General features: G+C 39.2%; 1 protein-coding gene across 1 annotated transcript in view; it reads left to right on the forward strand.

The window, feature by feature from the left end:
- wscd2 (WSC domain containing 2) overlaps nucleotides 1-26,930 on the forward strand; it is a 56,010-nt gene that overhangs the window by 25,114 nt on the left and 3,966 nt on the right. The window contains exons 2-8 of the mRNA XM_047382061.1: nucleotides 4,022-4,981; nucleotides 9,019-9,133; nucleotides 11,785-11,969; nucleotides 17,555-17,676; nucleotides 17,767-17,941; nucleotides 21,354-21,518; nucleotides 21,606-21,806. Of these exons, the coding sequence (XP_047238017.1) occupies nucleotides 4,594-4,981; nucleotides 9,019-9,133; nucleotides 11,785-11,969; nucleotides 17,555-17,676; nucleotides 17,767-17,941; nucleotides 21,354-21,518; nucleotides 21,606-21,806 (1,351 nt within the window). The 5' untranslated portion in view covers nucleotides 4,022-4,593. The remainder of the gene's footprint in view (nucleotides 1-4,021; nucleotides 4,982-9,018; nucleotides 9,134-11,784; nucleotides 11,970-17,554; nucleotides 17,677-17,766; nucleotides 17,942-21,353; nucleotides 21,519-21,605; nucleotides 21,807-26,930) is intronic.

Below are 26,930 nucleotides of genomic sequence, written 5' to 3' on the forward strand. Positions count from 1 at the left end.
CCATTAAAAAGGAGTGCAAAGACACACTCTGATTTATTCAAGTTCCATTCTTTCAAAATATTGAGCTTTTTTGGCTGTAAAATAACCTGTCCTGTAGAAAAGTTCAAGAAAAAATTTATTTATACAACTCTGATGCTCCCATGGCTTTTCTCGTTGCTTCACCTGTATATTTAATGGCTAAAGGTCCATGCATGGTTTCATTTCTGTCTTTAACTGAGGGGGGCTCAGTTTCCCTTTCCTAACTAAGAGGAGACATGAATTATTTACACCAGTAATTAACCTGCAGGGGCCCCTGATGGATTCATGAGTGGTGCAGTTGTTAGGTATCACCTGCACAGTTTCTCCATCTGTTCAGACTCATAAAACCATCTGTTGTGTTTTTGGAGCATCGCGTCACAGCTTTTTACCTGCAGCAGACACAATAGATTTAGGTGTATTACACATATTGTAATAAGAAGTTTGATTTTGTTTGTTTCAACATCATAACCCGAGGTTTGATATGACTTAATATTTTTTGTGCTAACAGATTCCATTCTGAAACAAAGACATGATTGTTAGTAATTGTATGTCATAAAGTATGTTTTTTCCCCATGAATAGCAGCTACATACCTACATAAGACTGGGGGATCAGAATGACAGTATAAGATGGGAGTAACTTTTCCATCTCTTTGTACAGCTGCTGAACTTCAACTTCTACTCAACTTCAACTAATCTTCGAAGAAAATGTTTGGGAAACCCATTCTTTTTCATTTGTGTATAGACTAAAGGATGCTCCACAACCATGAATTTTCCATTGCATGCATCTGCTTAAAGCAAAGTGAACATCTTTAGCTTACATTTAGTATAATGCCCAGGTACTGATGGGGTTGTTCTCATTTACAGCACCCTTCTAGTTTAATGGCAGCCCAGGTACAGTGGTGTAAAAAGCCTTGTAATAAATTCATATTTTAATGCAGTTGTATTATCTCACACTGAAAGATTTACTCTAGTTTTCCATGATTAGGTTTTCGAGATAATTTTTTTGCTTCCCTGGCCGTGCTGCTCACAACATGTCATTGATTAGATAAACCTGGGTCTTTGTCCAGCCTTGTTTGTCACAGCTCCATTTCTTTGAACTTTTTTGTTATTGCTCTGATTGTAGACATGGACAAGTTTAGGCGAGCAGCTATTCTCTCATTGCCGCATTCTGGCCAGACATCTGCATTACTTCAATGGCATGTTCTCTTGTCTTCCCGTTTAAAAGATTCGCTAAAAGAAATTGGCCTCTAGATCGTTTTCATACTTATATTGAAGGGAAACAGGAAGTCATAGATTTTTGATTATGTTCCAGGACACTCTGACCAACTTACAAAAATAATTTATGCATTAGAAAATGCTTAAGATACATTAATTTTATTGGGATTGTTATGGGTACTGATTATTTATATATTTATATATATATATATATATATATATTGTTGAAGGTAAAATAATGCTATCACTGATATCCTTGCGGCCTCAACCTCTCCCAGTCCGGATGTCGTGAGAAAGAACAGATGAAGAGCAGGAAATTAAGATTAACGCAAGTTTAATTTGGAAGATAATAAGTCCAATGATTTCTAATGCAAAATGAATATACAAAATAACACAATGAAGGAAAATTAAAACAAGAAGAGAGAATTTACATAAGGAGAGAGAGTTTATATAAGGGCCCATACATTGAGAGATGGATTTTCAGCAAAGCATGGCTGTCTTTACCTAGATGTCTCTTTCATTACAAGTTTTCAGTACATCTTTATACTGTGGACTTCAAAGCTTACTGACTGTGCCTTCCCTTTTTCCATCAGGTGTTGTAAATCAGCCAAGCTTCCTTGTGGCATCTATACCACGGCCAAAAGTTGACATTTATTGCTTTATTGTCCCTACAGCCAGCTTTTACGGCTTGCAGCTGCCGAGAACCTTCTAACCTCTGTTTCAACCTGACCCCTGCTGTTACTGACTCTTTCCCCAAGGCTCACTCATGTTAAATCTCAGTTTAATGTTCTCACATGCAAACTAAACTAATAACATAAAATTACATGGTTTTAATTCTCAACAAAATATATATATATATATATATATATAAATATATATATGCTGAAATTAAACATTTATTTGGGAGGGAAATTTGAATATTTTAGACAATATCAGCAATGAGACACAACAGCTAATTTCTTCCAAAAATAGTAAACTTTTTTTATTTATGCTTCTTATATTTTGAGTATTGACTCACAACTTTAAACCCTTTTTGGAGTTTTTTTTCCTAACTGTTCTATTCATATGTCAAAACATTTAGTTTTTCTGTCAGGATTTTGGAAGATCTGATCCTGAAGTGAACAGACAATACCATCAGTAATGGAAATGAGGTTTTTGACACCTCAGACAGAATGAGGGTTGTCTTTGTGTGCTGATGCTGTAGGACGCTGAAGTCCTTGAGGTCTGGACAGTCACAGTAACAATAAACCAAGATGGGGGAAAGGTCTGCAGTGCCAATGAGGTTTCAGGTAACATAAACTGTGCAGGTTTTTCCCAGGGTGGACAGAAAGCCTTGAGGCTGCGACGCGTCCTCTCCACTGTTCTGGAAGACTCTGTGACCTTGTGAAGTGTTGCGTTACGCCTCCCAGTTGTAGCCTCCCCTGGCTTGTCCCAGAACAGAGACTCCTTTGAGGGAGGATTTTGAAAGTCAAAAAAGAGAGAAAAGAACAAGAAAAAACTATGAAAACAACCATCCATAACAGCATGTAATTCAGATTTACTTAATTAGCTTTCTTAGCCGCACAGATTCCTAACCTTTGCATTCTTTGTTTGCTCACTTTTGATCTTCCTGATTTATGTTTTTAATTCATTTTTTTCCCACAGTCTTCAGATTTTACCTCTGTAAAATTACTGCTCAGGATTCTTTTGTTTGTGCCTTCCAACTTTACCTATTTACCATAGATGGAGCATTACTCTGAACCTTAAACAGGGAAATGTTTACAAATATCTGGTCATAAACATATTAGAAATTTATGTATCTTATGTATCCAACTAAAGATACTAAAAAAGTATTTTTAGTTTTGAGTTTATTTACTTATTTATTGTCACGTGTCCTGTCGCAGCATTTCTGACAGGACCTTCAACCACTTGGATTATTTGGCTGTAGGTGTACGGGTATGTGTTCTAGCATTTGTTACAGTGTAAGACCCATTTTTGTACTATGTTGTGAGGACCCACTGCTCCTTATGGAGTTCAAAGCCTGGGCCCCCTAAGAGTAGGTGCTGTTTTGGGGTTAGGGGTTAGGTTTAGGACTAAGGTGTGACTTAAGTTTAGGTTCGGCTTAGGGTTAGGTATATACTGGTAGGTTTAGGGTTAGGGTCAGGGTTAGGCCAAAATGAATGAAAGTCAATGCAATCTTTGTGAAGATAGAAAGACATATTACATCCCCCGTTGAACATGTCAGAGCCCCTAGGCCATCCTCACACCTCCAGTCACCGCCAGACTAGCTCTTCTGCACTTCAGAGCAGAAGAGCCCACCCCCCAAATGGAGTTTCCATGTGTTTATATGCTAATGTGAAATGTTGTGATTAATGCAAATATAATACATTACTTAGTTAATTAATTATAGGCATAGTACAGGAAACCATATATTTCATGATTCACCATGCACCATGTACCCATGCATAGCATCTTATCTTTTTTTCTCTCCCACTATTTTCAGCATACCTTCAATGAGTGACTTGCCTTAATGCATAAATGGAAAACTCCTCTATTTTCTGTTGGATTTTAAACAACTACCGTTATCTAGCAACTGGTTGCACATTATTCCCTTTTATGTGGTATAGTATAATGAAAAATAATCTCACTCGGTCAATATTGGAATCGGCAGGTCACACTTAAGAAAACCATACATCAGTATTGGCCAGGAAAATCCTGATAGTCGTTTAAAGCTCTTGAATTGTAATGTCTGTTATTATCTTTTTCTTCAAATTGCTCATCTAATTTCTCTTTTTTCTCGTTTCTCTAGGTGTTTATGTACATCTCTACTGCAGATGGTGAGTCATACCCTCTTCTGTCCGAAGTGTATTGGTAAATAGCCGGCCTCACAAAGCCAAAGGATCTCACTTCAGCTGGTAAATAAAGCCCTCTTCCTTCTGCGCAGCGTGGGAGAAAGTGCTGCTGCAGTGCTGGTGTGGCATCTCAGTGAGGCTGATAGCTGTAGTGAAAGCAGCGTTGAGAGATCATCTTTCAGTGTGTGCCACTCACCTTTCATTGACATGGCCCTGTAAGCCGGCTGTGAGGGCCGAGCTGCTGGTGGGAACGGACTCAGACTCTCACGCGGACACATTCTGCAGAGAGGCGCAGTGCACCCATGCAGAGCATCTCCTTTATGAGACTGAGCGCTCATACATGAATGAGGAGTCATGCGATTACTTGGATGACCTTCATATGAGATTAGGACACTTTGACAGACTTTTTTTCCCCCTTTATGCCTAGTGGGTCTGTATGGTGGGAGCAGAGTGAGGGCTGGTATTGATTCCTCTGCTTTATGAGTTTTCTTTACTGTGAGAGTGTGTCTGAGAGGAAGAGGGAGACAGCATGGCCAAGCCTCTCCTGAGGATACAGCGATATTTCTGCAGAAAACCCATTCGATTCTTCTCCCTCATCTTGCTTTACCTGACAGCAGGGAGTCTCGTCTTCCTGCACTCCGGATTTGTTGGGGACAGCGGTCCCGGTGGCCGAGTGGGCCGGGACTCTGTTGTGGCTTCGGAAGGGGGCGGCCGGGCTTCGTCAGACACTCGGGGGCTTGGCCTCATGAGCAGGGTGTTCAAGGAGACACGCAAGTCCGGTCGGAGATTTGGACCTCGTTGGATGAGGAAGAGCGGACAGGGGGGCCACGACACTGTGGGAAGAGTGGGAGACTATACCAGTACCTGGAATCGAGCTCTTAAAGGACGCAATGCCAAAGACATGGATGATGGAAGAGGTGAGACCAAAGTCTGCATGTTACAGTGTCTTATTGTTTCAGTGATGTTTTTTAATTTCAATTCAAAAAAGATCAGGGTGAAATAAAATTCCCTATTCTATTTAAAACAGGTGCAAAACATCTGTATTGCTTCAAAGTTAGACTTTTCAATGCGAAGGAAGACAAGAACAATATCCATTGGGAGAATTGTAAACATACAGAGGAAAACCTATTCATAAAGGGTTAATCTGCAAGAACACGTGCAGATAGTGTCCCTACTTCATCCCATTATAAAACCGATGCACAAAAATCTCTCCAGCATCTGTGCAGCTCAGAATTGAAAGCTGTATTTGGTATTGTGAAAGATCTCTGAAGAGAGCGGTGAGATAACAGATAAGTCCTCTGTGTTATTTCTTTTTTTCTTTGTAAATCCTTCAAGGATCTTAGTCTCCATCCTCTACTGGAGCTTTGGTTTGCACTGCCCAGCACTTCTTCAGCCAAACAATATCATGACAGGGTCTAAAAGAGTACACGTCTGCAAGAATTGCAATTTGAACTGCTATTATTGCAGACAGCAGCTATGCAGTCCTGGTTCACATGTGACGTGTGTAACAAATGTTTCTGTTTCGAGGTCAGGCTGCCTTTTCACAGCTGATCTATTTTAAGTAAAAATCACTCGTCAGACAATATCCTCAGTTTTTTCTACCTGCTTAGAGCTTTCTTACGTCAAAACAAAACCAACATGGTTCACATTTAGTAACGTTCTGTACCAAGTCTCCAAGTCTTCTATGCTGTTTATTATTCCTCCTCTGCTTATTTTTAAAATATGCTTTATCACTAGTTATTTTATTGGGAACTATGTGACTATTTTTGGTTTTGCAACTACAAAATATCCCATCATGATGTTCCCACAACTTAAAGTAATTTTAATGAGATGCCAAAGAGCCTACCAGAGTTCTCTAGTTGTGCCAAGCATTGGGGAATGTAGTGCTACCTCTCCGCACTGCCAGTCGACTGGCTGAAAGATGGCTCGGACACTTTTCCATTGCTTAAAATGACACATTTTTTCAGGTTTTTTTTTGCAGTTTTGGAAATATCTCCAGACAGCCATGGTGTAGAGATGTAAAGGAGAGCATTACTCTTATTAAATCAACTTTGTTTTAAAACTACGGTTGGCATGTTATGAGCTATGTGTGTGTAAAGCAGCTCACTGCAGGCTAGCCACCGGAACAGATAACCAGTTAACATTAACTTCTTACACTCCCATTCTTACTCCGTGAAGGTGTTGCTTAAGTCTATTTATCAACATGCAAAATGCATGCTATAGACAACATTACTACAACCATAAAAACGAGGATGCTAGATTATTTCAAGGAAAAGGCCGTTTTAAATATAATCAATTAGATTATGCTTTACATTTTTGTACGAATACTACAATACAGTGAAACTGATTTTTACCCTGATTTTTAATACTGTAAGAATTTCATCCATGGTCATAAAGTTGGCTTTTACTGACTCTGAGTGTCAACACAATTACGGAGGATGAACAACAGTTTATTTGTAATATGTACAAAGCAAGGTTAAATACAGATGGATCTGAACTGACCCTGAGGAGGAGAGATGTTAATGTTTGTTGGGTGGAGGTTACGGAGAGTATGTAGGATAGGAGCATGGTCAGCTTACTGTTGGTGGTGGATGATGATTCGTTGGAGGAGGCAAGTCTTTCCTACAGCGGCTGAGTTTGGCAGGAGAAGTTGCTCTGTGGTTTTCTGGGCTGGTGTTCTCTCCTTGCCTGAGTTGTTGTGCTTCAGCAGACCACGCATCATTGAAGAGTAGACAAGCAGGTGAGCAAAGGGATGGCGTTTCCACAAGGTGATATCAGGGATGCAGGGCTGGAGGGGAAGGAATTGTTCTGATAACTCACTTGAGCATAACACAGAGCAGGGTTATGGAATCCAAGACACAGACACCAGAATGATCAGATCTGCAAGGCAGGATAAGAAACTCGGTTAGAGAAGGTCTAAGGAACAAGGACAGAACTGCAGACCACAGTAAGGTTACCACACTGGTAGCAACAAAAGGCTGACGGCTCCCTCCAGGTTCCTGCTCCCTAAGAAGCCCCAGCTGATTGGGCTCAATGAGAAGCACCTGTGCATCTGCACCTGTCAGTCACACCCTGTAGGGGGAGAGACACAAAACAGCACAGACACAAAAACCTGCACGCTGCCACTGTGGGTGTGACACCACGTGTATTGGGAATATTGTGCATAAAGGGTTAAAATCTCCACAGATAACTTTGAAATCCTCAAAGACACAGGTCATGTCAAATTTATTATTGACAAACGTCATTGAGTACACAAGTGGAGACATTTAGATTTTAAGCAAAAACAGATTTCATATTTTAATGATCATGCTTTTTAATGTGAAATTTGTTTAATTTAAAATATCATATTATCACGAATAGAACTAGAATATTAAATTATTTTCAAATTAGAGGAAATTGTTGTAAAATGGATTCTTAAATGATCAGACACTGTTGTCTTGAAATAAAGTCTGGGCTTAACAAAGTGAAGATTTTTTCATTCTCTCAGTACAATTATCTGGTTTGGTTACAGCTGGACTGGAAGAGAGACAACTTCTCTGACATCATACTTTGCATTTCTTTGAACATATACATAAAGTATTACTCTATACATCGCATAATGCCTGAGTTTCTGCTGATTTTGAACTCCTCGGAAAGCCTCCAACATCTGGGAGTGTGACAGAGGTCAAGCCAGAAATGAAAGCAAGTATTTTATTCATCTAAAAAGCCTCTGAGCTCCTGTTACCTGCCCTGCTGTGTCACATGGAGTAGAATATCAAAGAATATTTTTCTAACTGCAACAGAGCCCAGCAATATCTCTCCCAGCTCAAGGACGAGAAGACCAACATGTTTATAATGTATACTGAAGCTTTGGGTTATCTGATGAGATGAAGCTCTCAGTCTGGCTCGTCCTTCCCTCGATTCCTCTTTTCTGTATTACTAACCATTTGGGACAGCAGCTGAATGTGATGATAGAATAATTAATAGCTTCAAAGCATTTGTTGTCTCTCCTGGATTTAACAGCTCTCCTCACGCTTCCAGCCTCAAATGTCTATTTAGCATTGCTATGTTTGGGAAGATATGTTCCACTGCTTATTCCAAATTTCCAAATTTTGTCCTTCTCTCATTGTCTGAATTACAGAATTTAGAAAACGGTTCGGTTCAAACTGCAAGCTGCAGCACATTTTTGTGCTGTGTGCTGCAAAAGAGCAGAACGCTGCATACGTTCCATGTGAGGGAAGAGATGATTCCCAGAGAATCAATATGAATAAAACACTAACATGACTCAGCAGGGTACAGTCAGGTGCATCTAAAGTATCATCCCTTTGTTCTCATGTTGTTCCGAGTTCAAACATGCAAAGCATTTAATCAGCATTTCGTCACAGATTATTTTTTTCGCTCAACAATAGTAGCGCAGGAGGATTACAGCCTGCAGCAGCTCCCCACAGGCTGCTTAAACACCATAACAATTAAACTAATGCAGGGCTTTTCCCTCATCTGGACATTAACAGAAGCTCTGTGAGGTAATGGCACAGATGTTCAGTGCTTCATCGGTGAAGCTTCTGCTGCTCGGGTAAACCGGGGAAGATTGTTTTTATTAAAGGCAAGAAGCTGGTGAAGGGTCAATGTTTCACTCTGCAGAGGTTCACTGAAGCCCAGCCCCCCTCACACATCTGAAAAATGCAGCCAGATGACTGCCGCTACAGCTACACACCACTAGAAGGGGATGTGTGTCCTTATAAATAAATGAAGTGACTGCCCCAGTTTGGACTCCTTATGTGTGTCTTTAACACACTGTGAAGCCTTATGAAAAAAACAACTTTGCAGATAGCATTTCTCACTTCTGATGCTTTTTGTAAAAAAGGATTTTTATGGGTTTTTCTGTGTGTGTTCTTTATTAATGTGTAATTGCTAAATTTGTTTTTGCATATTCTTGTGTTTTTCTTTATGTAATTTGTGTGTGATTCTTTTTCAGCAAAGTATGTTGGCTGCTACATTGATGACACTCAGAAAAGAGCGCTGAGAGGAGTTTCTTTTTTTGACTACAAAAAAATGACTGTATTTCGTTGCCAGGACAACTGTGCTGAAAGGTACGGCTCAGACAACACAACCTTCATCCTTTTTTTGTCTTTTTGTGATGCTGAGTTGCAGAGGAGAGATTAAGTACTTTTTTTAATTATACTGCAGGTATGGTGAAGGAAGGAAAAGCCTAATGCTGATTTATTGCTGCTAAGCCATTGACATTAATGAATGAGGATCTGACTTTATTGGTCATTAATGGTGTAATGCCAAAAAAGATCCAAGACAGAAAATGCATTTGTCACAAAAATCCCACATTAAGACTATTAAATGGTATGCATGTATCAACAGTCTTTGAAAAATGACTGAAATGATCTGAAAAGCCTTTGTAAAAGACATGAAAGTGACATTATTTTGTCAGTTTGTTTTTTAATAAACATCCCACTGAAAGTGAATTGAAAATGAAACATATGCATGCATTTTAAATTAGAGTACTACTAAAAAGTTAATTCATTTTAGGTATTCAATTCCAAAAGTAAAGCTTGTTTATTATATAAATTTCATTTTTATTGGTCTTGCATAATAATAATTTATTCAGACAAACAAATGTTTTGGTTTTCAGTAGCAGTAAGAAATAATAATCAAATAAACAGAAATAAATGCTTGAAAGATACAATTCATTCATTCATTTATTCATCTTCTATACCGCTTCTTCCATAGTGGGTCACAGGGGGCTTGTGCCTACCTCCAGCAGTCTACGAGTGAGAGGCGGGGTACACCCTGGACAGGTGGCCATCCATCGCAGGGCAACACAGAGACATACAGGACAAACAACCATGCACACACTCATTCACACCTAAGGGCAATTTAGAGAGACCAATTAACCTGACAGTCATGTTTTTTTTGGACTGTGGGAGGAACGGGGAGTACCCGGTGACAACCCACGCATCCACGGGGAGAACATACTCCCCAAAAACCCCCCCAAAAAAAGTTGCTTGAAAAATACAACTGCAATAAATTTACATACAATTGGAGTTTCACTTTTTTAATTGCAATAAATTGACTTTTTATGTTTTAATTTATGAAGATGTGCATTTATTAGCAGAAATAATAGAACAAAGTTTATAACAGAATAGAAATTCCAATTTTGATAATACTCACTCTGTAATAGTTTCTGCGACAAGTTACCTAATTGAATTATACTTTGTATTCAGATATTGGAATACCTGTAATTTCAGAACCACAAGAACCTGCTATCTGACTATCATAATTTAAAAAATGGGGGGACTGGATCTGTTTAGCAGAAAAAGAAAATTCTAGAGTCAGAATGACAGCATTTCCCCATATATCACATCAAGGAGACACATGAGTACATCTTACATGAGTATTATATGCTGGTGTCGAAGGTCAGTGTCAGCTTTATATATGTAGCAGTTTAAGATAACAGAGGTTACCCCAAGGTCCTGCAGGGAAATCAATGATAAAACAATAAAATCACAAACTGTAATTATAAGGTTTTAGATAAAACTAATTAACAACAAAAAGCATTATGGAAATGCACCGATCAATCAAACCTGAAACAGGAAATGTTTTGAAACAGTTTTTCTTGATCTGCTCTGATCATTGCTGGACAGGTCAAATATAAAAATAATCAGGTTTTTATTCCTAATTATTAAATGCATCGTAACTAAGAACAACCACCATCTTTAGCCCATAAATGTATCAACCAACAGCATGTAATTTGATCACATCAAATTAAGGGAAACATGTTTAGCAGAATGCAGAAATAGGGGATAATCTTGTAATTATTATAATTTCAGTTGGATTTAAACCTATATGTGTTGAAGATGCTCCAGCACTTTTTGTTTTTTTTTATGTTTGAGAAATTGTCAAGTAAAACCAGAAAATCTGTATCACAAAGGAAATTTCTATTTGGTGCATTTCTTATAAAATATTGGACTCCTGTTGTATTTCACAAAAAATAGAAATCTGCTCTTACTTTTTTACCTCTCCACTCCCCTTCTCCTTTCAGTCCCCATTTCTCCCTAATTTCTTGTCTACCTCTGCTACCACATCATTTTCCTCTCACTTCTTTTTCTCCTCTCCATGGAATACTGGGGACGGCTCTATCAAATGCATTAAATTATACCCATCGGTGACTCACAGATGAGAGCAGGAGGGGAGAAAGATGCTTGTTTTTAGCTCCTCTCACTTGGTTCGTGCTGCTTGGCGCCTGTCTGTCTCCCAGAGCAGTGGGTTAATAAAAGCAGACAAACAAATGAGGGGCGGCGCATCGCACAGAGGTTTGGGTATGACTGACAGCTCAGGGGATTCATCCTGTGTCTGAGCTATGTTAAACATCTAATTGCATCGGAGAGTTCTCTTGGGAGTCAAATCCTTTGTGAAGGAGGGAGACAGACGACCTTGTGTGATTCGCTTTCTGTGTATGCCACACACCTATAATTGGCTTTGTCCCAGATGCCTGCCGCCAATGAAACGCAGCTCATTTTCGGTCACCAGAGAAAGATCTTTGACTTAAATGCATTGCCATTTTTGTCTCAGCATCCCTGGTGCATCATGTGTTTGTTTTTATCGATTACAGCTCAGCTTGTGATTCAGAAGGATAAAGTATATTGGCCCAGGAAGGATTAAGAGACATGATGAAGGCTCAGAACAAACACTTGAACCTTGTTGTTTTCTTCTTTCTGTGTCTTTCCTCCAGGGGGTACATGTATGCGGGTCTGGAGTTTGGAGCAGAGTGCTTCTGTGGGCACAAGATCCAGGCTCCCAACACTTCAGAGAGCGAGTGCAATATGGAGTGTAAGGGAGAGAGGAGCAACATGTGTGGAGGAGCCAACAGACTTTCTATCTATAGGCTTGAGCTGAGCCAGGAGTCGGCTCGCCGCTGTGAGTCTCTGCTTCACACAGTAAATCCAATTGATGTTCTGTGTTGTAGCTCATGATAGTTATTTTTTATCTTTATGTCTGAAATTGAAAAGAAAATTGTGAAGATTGAGACATGACTAAGAAAAAATTAGTGATGGCAATACCTCCTACTTGAATTTGAGTTCTTAAAGTGAAAAGTTATATTATCATTTATCCAGTGAGGACGAGGAAGTCATGAGTGATATTGCCTGAGTCCAGTGGCTTGGAAATCTACCAAACCGTCACCCCATGGAGGGATTTAAAATCACTCTGTGGCAACCCGATTCTGCCTATAATTGACCAGTTATGAATGCCTGCTTTTGAAAAGAACAGTGGTTTGAAACACTTATCAGTTTCTGCTCCAGTTCTAACCAGCATTGTTTCCATGATCTATGGGTGTCAGCAATTCCATTTCTCCACAAACGACTCATCAAAGTCATCAAAGTAGTCAAGACTGGCTCAATGAGTCAACATTCAAATTTTTTTTCTCAAGATCAAGACAACAGCTGCACGATCCTTTTTTACTGCAAATCCATCTGAAACTTTTGGATGCATTCAAATGCAACCGGTAATTTTTTTTACTTTGAAACTTTTACGGTTGCCACCTGTGCCACTATATGTCAAGGATTAGAAATTAGGATATGAAAGTATTTCCCAGAGCATGTTTTTCTGGCTGTATAATACAAAGAAAGAAACAATGTTTTAAAAGTTTGCAGCAACTATACTTTTATGATTACAGCAATGGTTTCCTCCTTGGAACATTTAGACTGTGTGAGTCTGTTTTATATGTTCTGTTAGTTTTCTTACAAATAGCAATTTATACTTTTAGAACCGACTCAGAATTTTAGTGCCGTGACCGATGGTGTCCATGGAATAACATTTTGACAGCTACAACACTGTAGTGGTGGTAAACAAGTGTTGCAGTCAAGACAACCTAACCATAGACCAAGTCAAGACCAACATCAGACAAGACCAAGACTCTGAGGAGGGCAACACTTAAGTCCAAGACCAAACCAAGGAGGAAACAACATTTGAACTTAAAAAGTCACATATAGATGGAACAGAAAGGAATATCCTCAGGCAGCATCTGCAATCAAACATCTTCTACTTCCATTGGTTGAGACATTAAGAAAATAACAGCTCCAGCTAAAAGTAATTAATGTGGCTAAGCATAGAGAAAGTTCATTTGGAAAGAGTAGTTATTGTGATTGGTGGACTTTAGCTTACACGTATTAACAGAGGACATATCAAAAATAAAAACAGCTGTAAAGGAAAGCTTTTTCTAACCTAATTAACTTTATTCTCATTCACAACACCTGGAGTTGCCTCGGTGGTTTGGCTGTTAACTTCCTGATTGAGGTATCCATTACAGTCATGGCATAAACAAGACTGGCATAAACTGGCAAAAGTATTAGTTTGTTTACTCTAAAGTTTAGGAGTGTGTTTGTTGTTGGATGAGAAGACCAGAATTGCAGCCTGCGCTCTAATTCATCCCATGGTTGAGGTCAGGAAGCAGGCCAGTCAAGTTTCTCCACACCAAACTTTGTATACCTGCAGCCATGGAAGTGATTGGAACACCAGAATTCATTGATTTAGTGCTGTGACCCAATCTTTTGGCAATGTTGTGTAAATGGACTGAACTTATATAACGCCATTCCAATCATACCAACTACTCAAAGTGTACTACTTTACACTAGAGCCACATTCACCAAATCACACTCACTAACGAGCACACATTCATACACAGATAATCAGATCTTAGGCAACTTGAGGTTATGTGCCTTGCTTAGGGGTACATCGACATGTGGCAGGAGGAAGGTGGAATTGTACACACAACTTTCAGATTGCAAGATGAACAACTCTTCTAACTTTGCCTCAGTTGCCTCAACAGTGTATGTTTTTTAGCAAAAATGGTGAGACAGTTTTTAATCAGCAAGGAGAAATCTATCCTCTTCAATTGTTTATTTTAATGGAGTTGACCTATGATTTTTGAAGCAAAAGTGCAGATTTTTCTCTGTCAATAAGCAGAAACACACCCATTCAACAAAAGTTGGCAAAAAGGTGTTTGTTTTTTTCTGTGATTACAGTGAGAGATTTCCAGGCCGTGCCTTTACAAACACTATGTCATAATCAATATATGTTTTTTTATTTTTTATTTTCTGGCTATTAAACATGCAGCTATTTGCCTGTTGAATTATATAGAAAAAGGTTTTCACCAAAATTCTATTTTATTTCTTTAGAGTGCATGAACAAACCTGAATTATCTGTCAGAGAAGCAGATGATGCTGTATAGATATCTATCTTCCCCGTCTACTTTAGAGGTAGAGGGGTTTGTTTTGTTTTGGGTTATTGCCACAGTTGGTAGCTGGCTGCTCTGTTGTTTCCCTCTTTCCCTGGAGAACTGTTCTAGCTATGAAGCTATCCGTGCTCTGCATGTTAAACACTCGCTGCCTGCCGCTGGAACGCTGCAGTGTAGAAGGAAAATAACTGTTAGGAGAGAAAAATGTATTACCTTAACCCACTGTCAAAGTTTAAAATGGGTCATTAAACGTCACGTGAATGAAACTAAATCTAAAATAAGAATTTGTTTCTTTGTTTTTTGGTAAAGATTTTTTTCTTTGAAATAGGAAAAAAAAAAACTTGGCCTCAAGCTGACATTACCTCTGCACATCCCCCTTCCTTTCTTTACATTTCTTTTTCTCATCTTGCAAATAAACATTTGGTTTCACAGTTACCAGATCCTATATCTAAAACTCTTGTTCTCTGTTCGTTGTTTTGTTTTCATTTCTGCTTTTTTCACCGTCATGTTTGCCTTCCACAAAGTGTTGTGCAAGCTTTCCACCCTCATGTTTTTACCTCCAGACCTCATCTGCATCATGTGAGTCCTGTTTCGGGCATCAGTGGGGAAACAAAGTAAATGTCTTCTTGTGGCTGTTTGGATTTCTAGCCACATGCAAGCTATGGCCTTCAGATGGTTAGGTGTTTTCAGCAAGTTAGGTCGGGTGATCTTTTACTTCTCAAATGAAGCATGCATAGTTTATATGATGAAATGAAATTAAAAGCAACCATTAAAAAGAACAAATAAAACAACTTTTAGACATTGTAAACAATTAATACAATTTTAGTTGGATTATATATGCTAATTAGTTTTTGCAGCTTTATTTGTAAAGGCAAAAATTATACATGTATGTTGAGGGAAAAAAAGATATCTCTACTTTTTTGTTTGACATAGAAAAATTCACCCTGCTTCTAAAATCTATGAGCTTTCTGACTGTAATCGACTACATGCAAGAACAACAGTGGATGTATTTCCAGTCAGAGGTTCCAGTTACTCATCTTCATCCTGAATGTCACATAAATTCTGGGCTTTTAATGAATCAGGAATCAATGAATTTTACAACCAATAACTGGGAGCTTAGGTTTGAAGTTAATATAGATTTGTCTGTAATCCACACAGGTTCGCAATTAAACAAATAGGATTATATATGTACTTACACCCCTACCAATGTTCCTCAGCAAATTGCAGAAGCCTAATGTTAGCTTGCTTTATCCATTCTCAAGCCAGTTTGAAATGTGTTCAAGCTCATTGTCCTGTTGGAAGACTTGATTGTGTCAAATGTTCAACCATTTGACCCAAACTGTCACCCTAAGATGAAAGGGAAATGGTCAGGATGTTTAAGAACAACCCAAGAACCAAAATCCTGTCATAAACTGGAAGATAATGGAACACAAGCACAACAGTGAAATTTGTTTAACATCATCATCAACTGAGGGCTTACCGATTTAAAAAAGAAGTGCCTATAAGCATAAGTGAAATGTGCAGTTTCCCATATGAACAAGCCAAATAGCTTTTTTCATGATTAGACAGTAAAAAAAAGTAAAAACCATTTGGCCACAATGACAAGAAACGTAATTTGACAAGTCAATGTGAAGCTTTTAAACCTACGAACACTTAACCAACTGTCAAGCATGGTGGTGGTAACATCATGCTGTAGGTCTTTATGCCTACCAAAAGTGCTAGTGAAACTCCTTCTTCATTATTTAATTCACTTCCATCCATCCATTTTCTTTGCCTGCTGCTTCAATCATGGGTTGTAGGGAAGCTGGTGCCTATCTCCAGTATTTTATTAACATTTTGAATAAAATAATGAAGAATCAGGACTACTTCTAAATCATTCAATTTCACCTCAAATGTGGAGAAATTAGCCCACCAAATATGTCATCAGATTTATTTTGGGGACTGGGCAAGGATCAATCATATTGATTTTGGTGCAGATCAGATGATATATTTGGAAATTAGAGCCAAACGTATGGCCATGGTGTGACGTCTGACTTCACCACGCCACCATGGCCACACCCTTTTATGAAAAGTCACTGTGCTTCAAACGAAGTTAGACCCACTAGTTATCTGTCTTCTGAAACACTTTCAAGTTGATTGGGTCAAGAGGGTCAGAGAGGCACCTTTCCTAGTGAAAAAAGTGACTTCCTGTTCTCAGGGGGTGTGGCTTTGATGATGTCATCATTTGACCAGATAGGATTGTTGGTGACCTGAGAGGGATCAATAATACCAGGTTTGGTGTATTTCAGCCAATTTATGTGAAAGTTATTGCTATTCGAAATTTGCGGCGAGAAGGCTAACTTTGAGGCCCTGCCCCGCCCCTTCAGCATGCTCAAAAAGTCACAATTTGGATATATTTTAATCCCCCATGCCTTAACTGCATATTGACCAAATATGAAGCCGGTAGCTCAAAATCCCTAGGAGGAGATCGTTAAAGTTCGACGTGTGAAAGTGAAAAACGTCCAAAAATGACCATTTGACCCAAAATGGCCGACTCACTGTTGGTTTTAGGGCATACCCCCAAGAGACTTACCAGTTGGCTTATCTCACTTTAGGGGGTGCTGTTGAGCCATTTTTATTGCGACTTTTGCGAAACCCTTAAAATACGTAAATTTCACACACGACTGATGGCTCCGCCAAATTTGGTGAGTTTTTGAATATGTTAAAGCCGTGAAAAAGGCAATTCATTTGTCGCCACAATAATAATAAACGGAGCGATTACAATAGGCCCTGATAATAATTACAATAGGCCCTTGCAGGCCTTCCTGCTCGGGCCTAATAAAAAGAGTGATGATTAATCATTTAAAAAGAACATTTCAGTCATAAAAATTATTCTTTTGCCTTCACTTCAGCTTTTTACTACAGAAATTATAGTGAAAATTGCTGGAATAATTACATGCCACAGAGCGAAGTTCTAAGTGGCTTGCCGCCGTTTACTCTTCACTGTTTTGATGATAGGCAGTGCATCCATCAGCTCCAAGGAAGGATCTACAGTTAAAGGTCATCCTCACACAGCATGGTTGTAAGCACTGTTGGTGTTTCTGTCTGCTGGCAGGTCAGGGCCTCGGGGGATTGGCGAAGAGTCCCAGTGGCGTCTCATCATCAGGGGTCAATGCCTGGGAGCTTTTTTGATGGAGGCTGTGCTCAGTAGCCAGAAAACTGGACTCACCACTGTATGTTTTTTCCTCTGGTAGTGAGTAACACCCTGGTTTGTTTTTGTCTTCATCAGATGGCAATGCCATTTTCAAGGGCTGTTTTCACCGGCCAGACAATGTCACAGCAGCACTTCCCTTCAGCGCTGTCATCCAAAACATGTCTGTGGACAAGTGTGTGGACATGTGCACAGAAAAGGTGAGTGGGTGCCTCCTATGTGTGTGTGTGTGTGGTTGTGCACTGTGTGGCCCTGTCCTTACTGTCATAATGCTGTTTGCTGTACCTCAGGAGAAATCGCTGGCAGCTCTGGCTGGAGAGCAATGTTATTGCGGTTTCCCGACTCCTCTCTTCTCCCTTCATGAGCTAGAGGATGAGGACATGTGCCTTCATCGGTGCCCCGGAGAAGAGTTTGAGAGCTGTGGAAATGACAAGTTCTTTGTGGTGTACCAGACACAGGTTCAAGGTAGAGTTTGTTTCCTCTTAACTGCACAGTCAAACACAGTTTGTAAAGGAAAGATGACAACGGAGGCTTGTCAGAAAAGCATAGGTGTTGGCCACATCCTGAGCTGAGTTTCAACACTATGTATTTTTGCAAAGTGAGCAGTCACTCTGTTTCAATACATAGAAAATATAATGCATGGAGCATTATGCAATATCTTATTTTAAATACATGGAACCTTTTTTCAACTCAAATTATAATTTGAGTTAGAATAAGATTAGTGTATGGTGCCTTCTGAAGCATTTTGACACATTACAACCACCCAAGGAAAAATTATGGTTTTCAGATTTTTTGTTTTTACAAATAAAATCTCCTAAAGGGTATCATGCATTTATTTGAACATCTCACAGAGAACTGTTAAATCCATCATCCAACAAATGGAAGGAATATGGCCCAACAATAAACCTACCAAGACATGACCGTCCAACTAAAATGAAAAGCTGAGTGAGGAGTGTTTTAATCATTGCAGCACCCATGAGATCCATAGTAACTCTGGAGGAGTTGCAGAGGCCCGTTGCTCATGTGAGAGAATATGGTGTTACAATTTTTTTAATGCACTCTGCACATCATCACAAATCTGTCCTTTCTGGAAGAGTGGCAAGAAGAAAGTCATTTGTAAAAGAAATCCATAAGATGCCCAGTGTGAAGGTGGCCACAAGCCATGTAGGGGACATAGCAAATATGTGGAAGAAGGTACTTTGATCAAACGAGATCAAATTTGAAGATGCAAAACATTACATGTGGTGCTGAACTAATGCTGCAGATCACCCTGAACACACCATCCCTACTTTGAAACATGGTGGTGGCAACATCATGCTGTGGGGGCACTTTTCCTTTGCAGCCATAGGGAAGATAATCAGAGTTGATAGGAAGGTAGATGGAGCTAAATCCATGCAGGTGCAATACTGGAAGCAAACATGTTATAGGCAGTAAAAGACTTAAGTTTGTGTCCTTTCCTGAACATTAAGTCAGAGCTACAGTGAAATGTTTTACATTAAACATATTCATGTGTTAGAATGCCTGGGGCAAATGCAGACCTAAATCCAATTAGAAATCTGTAGTAAGTACTTTTGCAAAACTCTGTATGTGTTTGTGTAAAATGAAGCCTGTTTAGTCCTATTTTTGCTCAGGGTTAATCAAATGGGCCTTCCCTGATCTGGCATCTTTTCTTATACATCTGTCTGTTATTACATTTATTTACATCCCCACACACAATAAGACACTGATAAATAGCAGTGCGAAAATTGTGTTCTACAAATTCTTAGAAGACCTTTTCCTCTAAAACATTTAGTTTTGACCTTGTGCATACCTCACTAAAAGACAAAACCCAGTATGAAAGTAAAAATAGAAATATTGTGCAGTTGTTAGAGAATAAATGAAGGGAAAAAGCTAATTGCTAACTGGCAAACATTAAATAGCTGAAAATGTGTTGTTGGTGTCTTGCATTCAGCAAATTTGAATGAAGGCCAACATAGCAAAGACCCCAGAACTGATCAAATTTAAACAAGTTGTGTGTAATACTGCAGGTACAGATACAGACCAAATTTTCCATCCCTACAACATCAGATTTCTGACCTTTATCTGCGTGCCATCCTGGGGGGTGAACATGTAATGACTCATCGCTCTGTAATTGTTTGTCGATTTGTTAAAAGGTTTCTAGTTTATCCCTCAACAATGTATGAGTTAAAGTAAATAGCTGCTTAATTTCATCTGTAAATTCACTCTTATTCAAAAAATTTATTGTAGCGGCAAAATGTGAACATAACATAAAATGAGAAAATATCAAATTGCTAAATTGAAAATTATACATACTTTAAAAAAATTAATTGAGAAAAGATATGACCTTTATGGGAAAGCTACAATAAAAAATCATGTTTTTAGTCTTATTTAAAGGCGGCAACAGTGTCTGCACCTCGCAGGTTTTCAGATAGTTCCTTCTAGAGCTAAAGAGCATTGGGTCTATTTGGCTCTCTAACACAACATTTTTGGGACCAAAAGAGATAACTTCTGTCTTTTTTTTTATTAAGCTGAAAGAAATTCTGACTCATCCACTCATAAATTGTACGGAAACATTTACTCATTGACTATAAGACGCTGTGGTCATTGGGCAATACAGAAAAAAAAGTTGTGTGTTGTAAAAATATGTATGGCATGGTGTTGGAGCATCATAATCTAACCAAAGGGGATGGATATTGATTAAAAGAGGCCCAAGAATTTATTCCTGAAGTGATGTTTATTCACTCATATTAAGAATTCCCAAATTGTACAGTAGTCTTGGCCTGCCAACTAAGATCTGAACCAATTATGCTTGGAAGCAGACAATCCCACCCACTTTTCTAGCCTATCAGTCAGTATTTTGTGATCAACTGTGTTAAATGCAGCCCTAAGATTCAATAAAACCAGGCTGAGAAGTTTTTCATGCATTAATGTTAGACAAGTGACATTTAAGGCTTTTACTAATGCAGGCTCAGTGCAGTGGCATGATGGGAAATATTTTTTCTTATTAAACATTTGTTGATAAACTACCTTTTCAAATGTCTTTGCCAAACATTTTAGATTAGATACAGGCTTGTAATTACTTTATATTGAGGCGTAAAAGGCAGCTTGTGAAAAATTACCTGAATAAAAGAGAAGAATTTCAGTCCACTGACCATTTAACTAATGTGTCAGAAAAGTAAGCTTAATAATAAATCGGCTTTTAGGTAGTGGATACCTAAGATAGGTAAAATGGTTGAAAATAATACCCTGTATTCATATAATTTAAAATTAACAATGAAATATTTATCTCAATTGTCCTGCTTTGTTGCGCCAGTTTGTCTAAGTAGACCCGACCTTTGTGCTTCTTTAAAATATCTTGCTTCTTGTTTTTCTGTAAAAACGGAAAGAAGGACAGTGAAGCATTTTGTTAATGGGTTTCTTGTATTTCCTGACCCAGCAATGTTTGTTTACGAGTTGTCTGTGTTGTATAGGGCAGTGTTTTCTCTGAGCAGCAGACAGCTGTGGCTTGGATAAGCAGAAACAAAGTTCAGTAAACAAAGCAGACTATTAAATGTGGTGAGGGCAGAAAAACAAAAAAAAGCTGAAGTTAGAAGGGATGTTTTGGGAACTTGACGGCTCTGTTTTAACTCAAACCTCTTATTTAACTCAAATTTGATTACACAGAAACATCACTTAGCATTATTAGACAAAAAACACTGACGCTCAACTGAAAACATAACCACTTTGACCTTTTCCATAATAGTGTCATTATTTCCATAACATCACAGTTTCAGTGTAAGTTCCTATTTTAGCTTATATCTGTTTAGAAACCCAGATAATGTATCAGTGTTTTTATACAACAATTGACTAATGCATCTTGTTTACCGTGTGCTGTCAGATAACCGCTGCATGGACCGACACTTCCTTCCTTCTCGCACTAAGCAGCTGGTGGCGCTCGCCAGTTTTCCAGGAGCTGGCAACACCTGGGCTCGCCACCTCATAGAGCTCGCCACCGGCTTCTACACGGGCAGCTATTACTTTGATGGTTCCCTTTATAACAAAGGTACGCCTCTGCATCTGATAATATAATTCAAAGCTTTAGGTTAAGGTGTTAAATACTGTGTGTTTTGGGATTGGTGTTGTTTCACAGGCTTTAAAGGGGAGCGGGACCACTGGCGGAGCGGGAGGACGATCTGCATTAAGACGCACGAGAGCGGCCGGAAGGAGATCGACGCCTTTGATTCAAGCATCGTCATGATCCGAAACCCCTACAAAGCCCTGATGGCAGAATTTAACCGCAAATATGGAGGGCATGTTGGGTTTGCCTCACAGGCCCACTGGAGAGGAAAAGGTAAGGACCCTAAAACTTTGGTTTATATTTAAAATGTCCAGGATGGATGGACGGATACGTGCGGAGCAACAAAGTCCAATACAAAGGATTCACTGTGACGCACGATGGTGAAGAAATTAGGGAAATGTGGTTCAAACCCAAGCCAAATATTTTTTTATCTAGCATTGTTGTCAAAGCATGCACATGATGTACACTTTTTAGAGAAATGAAACAATGAACCATCAAGCCACTGCTTTAGTCATATTCTGTCCTCAAACAGCACTCATGATTTTAAGACCTTTAGTCTTCTATTGAATATTATGTGTTTTCAAAGAGAAAACATGATGAAGTTTAAAATGCAACTTTTAGATATCCAGAAAGGTGAAACATGTGGCAGCAACGTCCCACTGAGATCTTGCTGTATCATCTCATCGATATCCCCATGTCAGTAACAAAACTCGAACTGAAAATGACTCGAATTTCTGAAAGTATTTAAGTAAATCGTTACAGGAAATTCTTAATTTGTGAGCCTAAGAAAGTGTTTCTATGTGAACTTGTTTTTCCTATTTAAACTGATGTAGTTTGTCGCTTAAAATTAGTTCAAACTTTCCTCCAGGGAAATGTGTCTGTGTTCCCTTGTCAGCATGCTGAGTCATCAAAGTTTTATCATCCAAAAGGCTTGAATCATCCAAAAATACTTGATATTTAATTTCCACCATTATTCACCCACATGCATTTGAAAGAAAGTCTTTTGTCTGTTTCACAACACAGTTCTGTCTCAATAACAAGACTCTGTGCTGCTTCTGGCCATTCTCTGCATTCCGTGGCCTTGTATTTCTGATGTACAATGACAAAAAAGTTGAACCTAATCTAATTATTCATAACCACACATTGATGATTTCGACAATGTTCTGCACAGACGTGAGCTTTCAAACATAATGCCACCTTCACCGAAGCACAGCCTGTTTAAGACATGAGTAAAAAAGGAGCAATATGTATAAAATGTGTGTCAGACATCCCATATTCTGAACATTCTGCACCATTGTGTTATTTACGGTGCCTTGTAAAGGTTTGCCTACCCTTTAAACCTTTTCACAATTTGTTACACTACTGCCAGAACCCTTAGTGTGTTCCAAAAAGATTTTATGTGTTAGACGAACACAAAGTAGTGCATCACTGTGAAGTGGACTGACAATGATACAGAAGTCAAAACTAGTAGGCAAATGCCAGCTTTTTTTGCCTTTGTGCACAACACTATGTGTGGAAAAAACTAACAAACCATACCATTTAACAAATCCTCCCAACTAGAAAACATGATGGTGGCAGCATGATGGTGTGGCTGTGCATTTCTTCAGCAGGGAGAGGAAATCTGGTTGGAACTATTCACGAAGACATCCTGAAGGTTGCGAATAACTTGAGACTGGAGCAGAAGTTCATTTTAACATAGAGCAATGACCCTAAGCATACAGCTATGACTACAGCAGAATAGTTCAGATCAGTGTTGTCCAAAGTCAGTCCTCAAAGATGGTGTCCGGCATAGTTAGCACAGCTGCATTAAATAAGCGAGTCATAAGTGTGTTACTGTGGATCCTGATGACACGCTGTGGAGCTTCAATCTCCAGCGTTGGAGCAGGAACACATTTAATACATACAGGATACTGGAATTGCAGGACTGGAGTTGGACAGCCCTGGTTTAGATCAAAGCGTAATCATTTTTTACGAAGACCCCGTCAACGTTTACACCAAATCCAATTATGTGCAATACTTGAAACATGATGTTGACAGATGTGCTCTGGCCATTCTGATTAAGGTATGTAAAAAAGAAAAAATATATATAAAATAAAAGAAAAGATGTATCATTGTCTTTCTGCTTCACAAGTAAGTTTTTTTTTGTTGTTGTTGGTCGATCACATACAATCTCATTAAAAACATTGATGTTCTTGGTTGTAACTTCAATAAATGGAGTTTGAATACTGTTGGGAAGGCACTGGAAGGTTGGACTCATACAGCACAGACAGAAGGAAAGCCACTGAAAAACCTCTGTCTGGGATGTGAACATTTTGACATTTTGTCTTACTTCATGCATCACTGTGCATTGTGCAACAGCATAATAATGTGTCAACATAGTTCAGTCAAGTTAAACTCCATCTCATTAATTATGACACAGTTAAACAAATTAAATTCATCCCGGTTTGCTTTGATATCCTGGACATTTCATGTCAACTGTGCAATGATCTTCTCCCTACATCCAGCCACCTTACTGCACCTCGTTAACCAGGACAGCTGGGTTTCTCTTTTTGTGAGGTTCAATTGATTTTCTAGAGGCTGGAGAGTTGCCTACCCAGCAGTTGTCTCTCATTGTCGGAGCGTCAGCACAGATGACCTGCCATTCCCAATGAGCGTTTCCTCCTTTTGTTGTTGGGCAAATCATGCAGTGACATCAGTAGAGTACAAAACTTTTTTTTGCCAGCTGCCACTTCAAATAGAGAGAACGACTCCAGTTGGAGTGTCGTCATGGGACTGTGTACAGAGCTCGCCATGTATGATTTGATACACCCGACGGGGTTCAGATGAAGTTGCAGACATTGATGCACTTCAGCATGGCCTCATAAAGTCAACTTAGGGGTAGGGCATGTCTAACAAATCACACTGAGTTATTGTCCTTGTTTGGTGTTTAATTTACATATCTAAGTAGCCTTTTTTGGACATTCACATTTGTTCACTAAAAGGAAATTTATACATGGCTTTACATTTTTATTTACAAATAAAACCCTGAAAAGCAGCTTCCATTAGGCTACAGTCCCCTGTACCCTGCTGTCCCTAAATAAAGTAAAGGGGAACATTTCTCCTTTTTTTAAAACACTGTGTGGTAGAAAGCTAACACTGTGCATCAGCCTGAACTCACCATCCCCACTGTGAAACATGCATCATGCTGGGATTCTCTGGGTGAGCAGAACTGGAAAAGACTTACAGCTATTATATTAATAGTGACTCGGGAGAATTTTTTACAAACCTGGCAAACTTTTTAGAATTTTAGTTGTTAAAAATGTATACGTCATATGTATACATTTATATGTATCGACTTTGTGTTGGTCCATCATAAAAAATCCCTCTAAAATACACTACCGGTCAAATGTTTTAGAACGCCTTTCTCATTTAATGGTTTTCTTTAGGTTTATGACTATTTACATTGTATGTAGATTCTCAAAGAAGGCATCAAAACAGTGAATGAACACGTGCAATTATGAAGCAAACCAAAAATTGTAAAATAACTTTTAAATATGTTATTTTTTAGATTCCTTAAAGTAGCCGCCCTTTGCTGTAATGACTGAAATATTAACCTCTGGCCGTCTCTCAATGAACATTTGGAAAGTTCTTTCTAGATTGTTTGGAAAACCATTTTAGGTGACCACCTCATGAAGGTCAGGGAGAGCAATGCTGTCATCAAAGCAAAGGGTGGCTATTTTGTAAAAATATAAAAATGTTTTTTCACACTTTTTGTTTACTGCATATATCCATGTGTGTTCATTCACAGGTTTGTTGTCTCTGGTAAGAAGCTACAATTTAGTCATGAAAATAAAGAGACCCATCGAGTGAGAAAAGCGTTGTAAAACTTTTGACCGGTAGTGTACATTGACGTTTTTAATAGGTTATGTGACAAATTATGAAAGGGGAAGATTTTGCAAGGTCATTTAAATGTACGAACACACTGACACATGGAGAACAGGAAATTCAGGGGAAAGTTGAGTTTATTTTGGTCTCCTTGTATTTTAAGCCCGCGTGTCTCTTGAAAGCCCACTGAAAAAAGGAGAACAGAACCAGTGTGGTCAGAAACTTGGTTCCTCAGTTGCTTTTTCATATCCAAAATTTAAATGGCTCTTAGTGTATACATGAGGCTATCAGACATATGCAATGCTCCGAAGCTGGCTCAGATCTTCTGCAGTTTGTCTTCTTCATCAGTGTAGTTTTTGACCAATCAGGCATTCTGATTGTAATCAGATGTCTGCTTTGATGTTGGTAGTTATAGCCATAGAGAGACTGATGGTATATATTTATTTTCAACATTAGATTAGATCAAGCCTATGAAGGCCATGGTTAGAGAATACTAAAGAAGGGCTCCTTGAGACTGAAGATAGGAAAATGAGAAGTTTATTACACACAGAAGAAGAGAATGACCTCATAAATTATCTTGATGCTGTGTGGAAAGTGGAAATGGATGAGCAAACTTGGTTAAAGGTTTCAGTTGCACTCTTCATTTTTGTATAAAAGCTGCTCTTGTCTGAGCTTGTTTTCATCCTTTTATAATAGAAGTAGCCACAGCTTCATCTTCAAGGGTTGATATCTCAGTCAATGGAAAGTTTATGAGAACTTGTGAAGTGTAGCTCAACATAATCCTGCCACAGTTTGAAAAAAAAAACAGACACTGATTGTTTCTGCATGTTTATTTATTTATTCAAGCTCCATTCCCTCAAAGCCTCATACCCTTAAACCAAAAAAGCTAATTCTCACCTTGTTGATCCAGTTTGGTGGCCGTAGGATTGCTTCTCTGCTTTTTGCGGAGGATGTGGTCCTATTGGCTTCACCAGCTTGTGATCTACAGCTCTCACTGGAGCAGTTCGCAGCCGAGTCTGAAGCAATCGGGATGTGAATCGGTGCCTCCAAGTCCGAGGCCATAGTCTTGAGCCGGTAAAGGGTAGAGTGCCTCCTCCGGGTCGGGAGGGAGGTCCTGCCTCAAGTGGAGGAGTTCAAGTATCTTGGTGGTCTTGTTCACAAATGAGGGAAAAATGGAGCGGGTGATCGATAGACGGATTGGTGCTGTGTCCGCAGTGATGCAGGCGCTGTATCGGTCTGTCGTGGTGAGGAGAGAGCTGAATCAAAAAGCGAAGGACTCTATTTACAGGTCGATCTACGTTCCTACCCTTATCTATGGACATGAGCTTTGGGCCATGACCGAAAGAAGGAGATCACGGACACAAGCGGCCGGAAAGAGTTTCTTCCGCAGGGTGTCTGGGCTCTCCCTTAGAGATAGGGTGAGAAGCTCGGTCATCCGGAAGGGACTCAGAGTAGAGCCGCTGTTTCTCCACGTCAAGAGGAACCAGTTGAGGAGGCTCGGGCATCTGGTTAGGATGCCTCCTGGATGCCTCC

The sequence above is a fragment of the Girardinichthys multiradiatus genome, chromosome 12, assembly GCF_021462225.1.
Source record: "Girardinichthys multiradiatus isolate DD_20200921_A chromosome 12, DD_fGirMul_XY1, whole genome shotgun sequence".
Lineage (NCBI taxonomy): Eukaryota > Metazoa > Chordata > Actinopteri > Cyprinodontiformes > Goodeidae > Girardinichthys > Girardinichthys multiradiatus.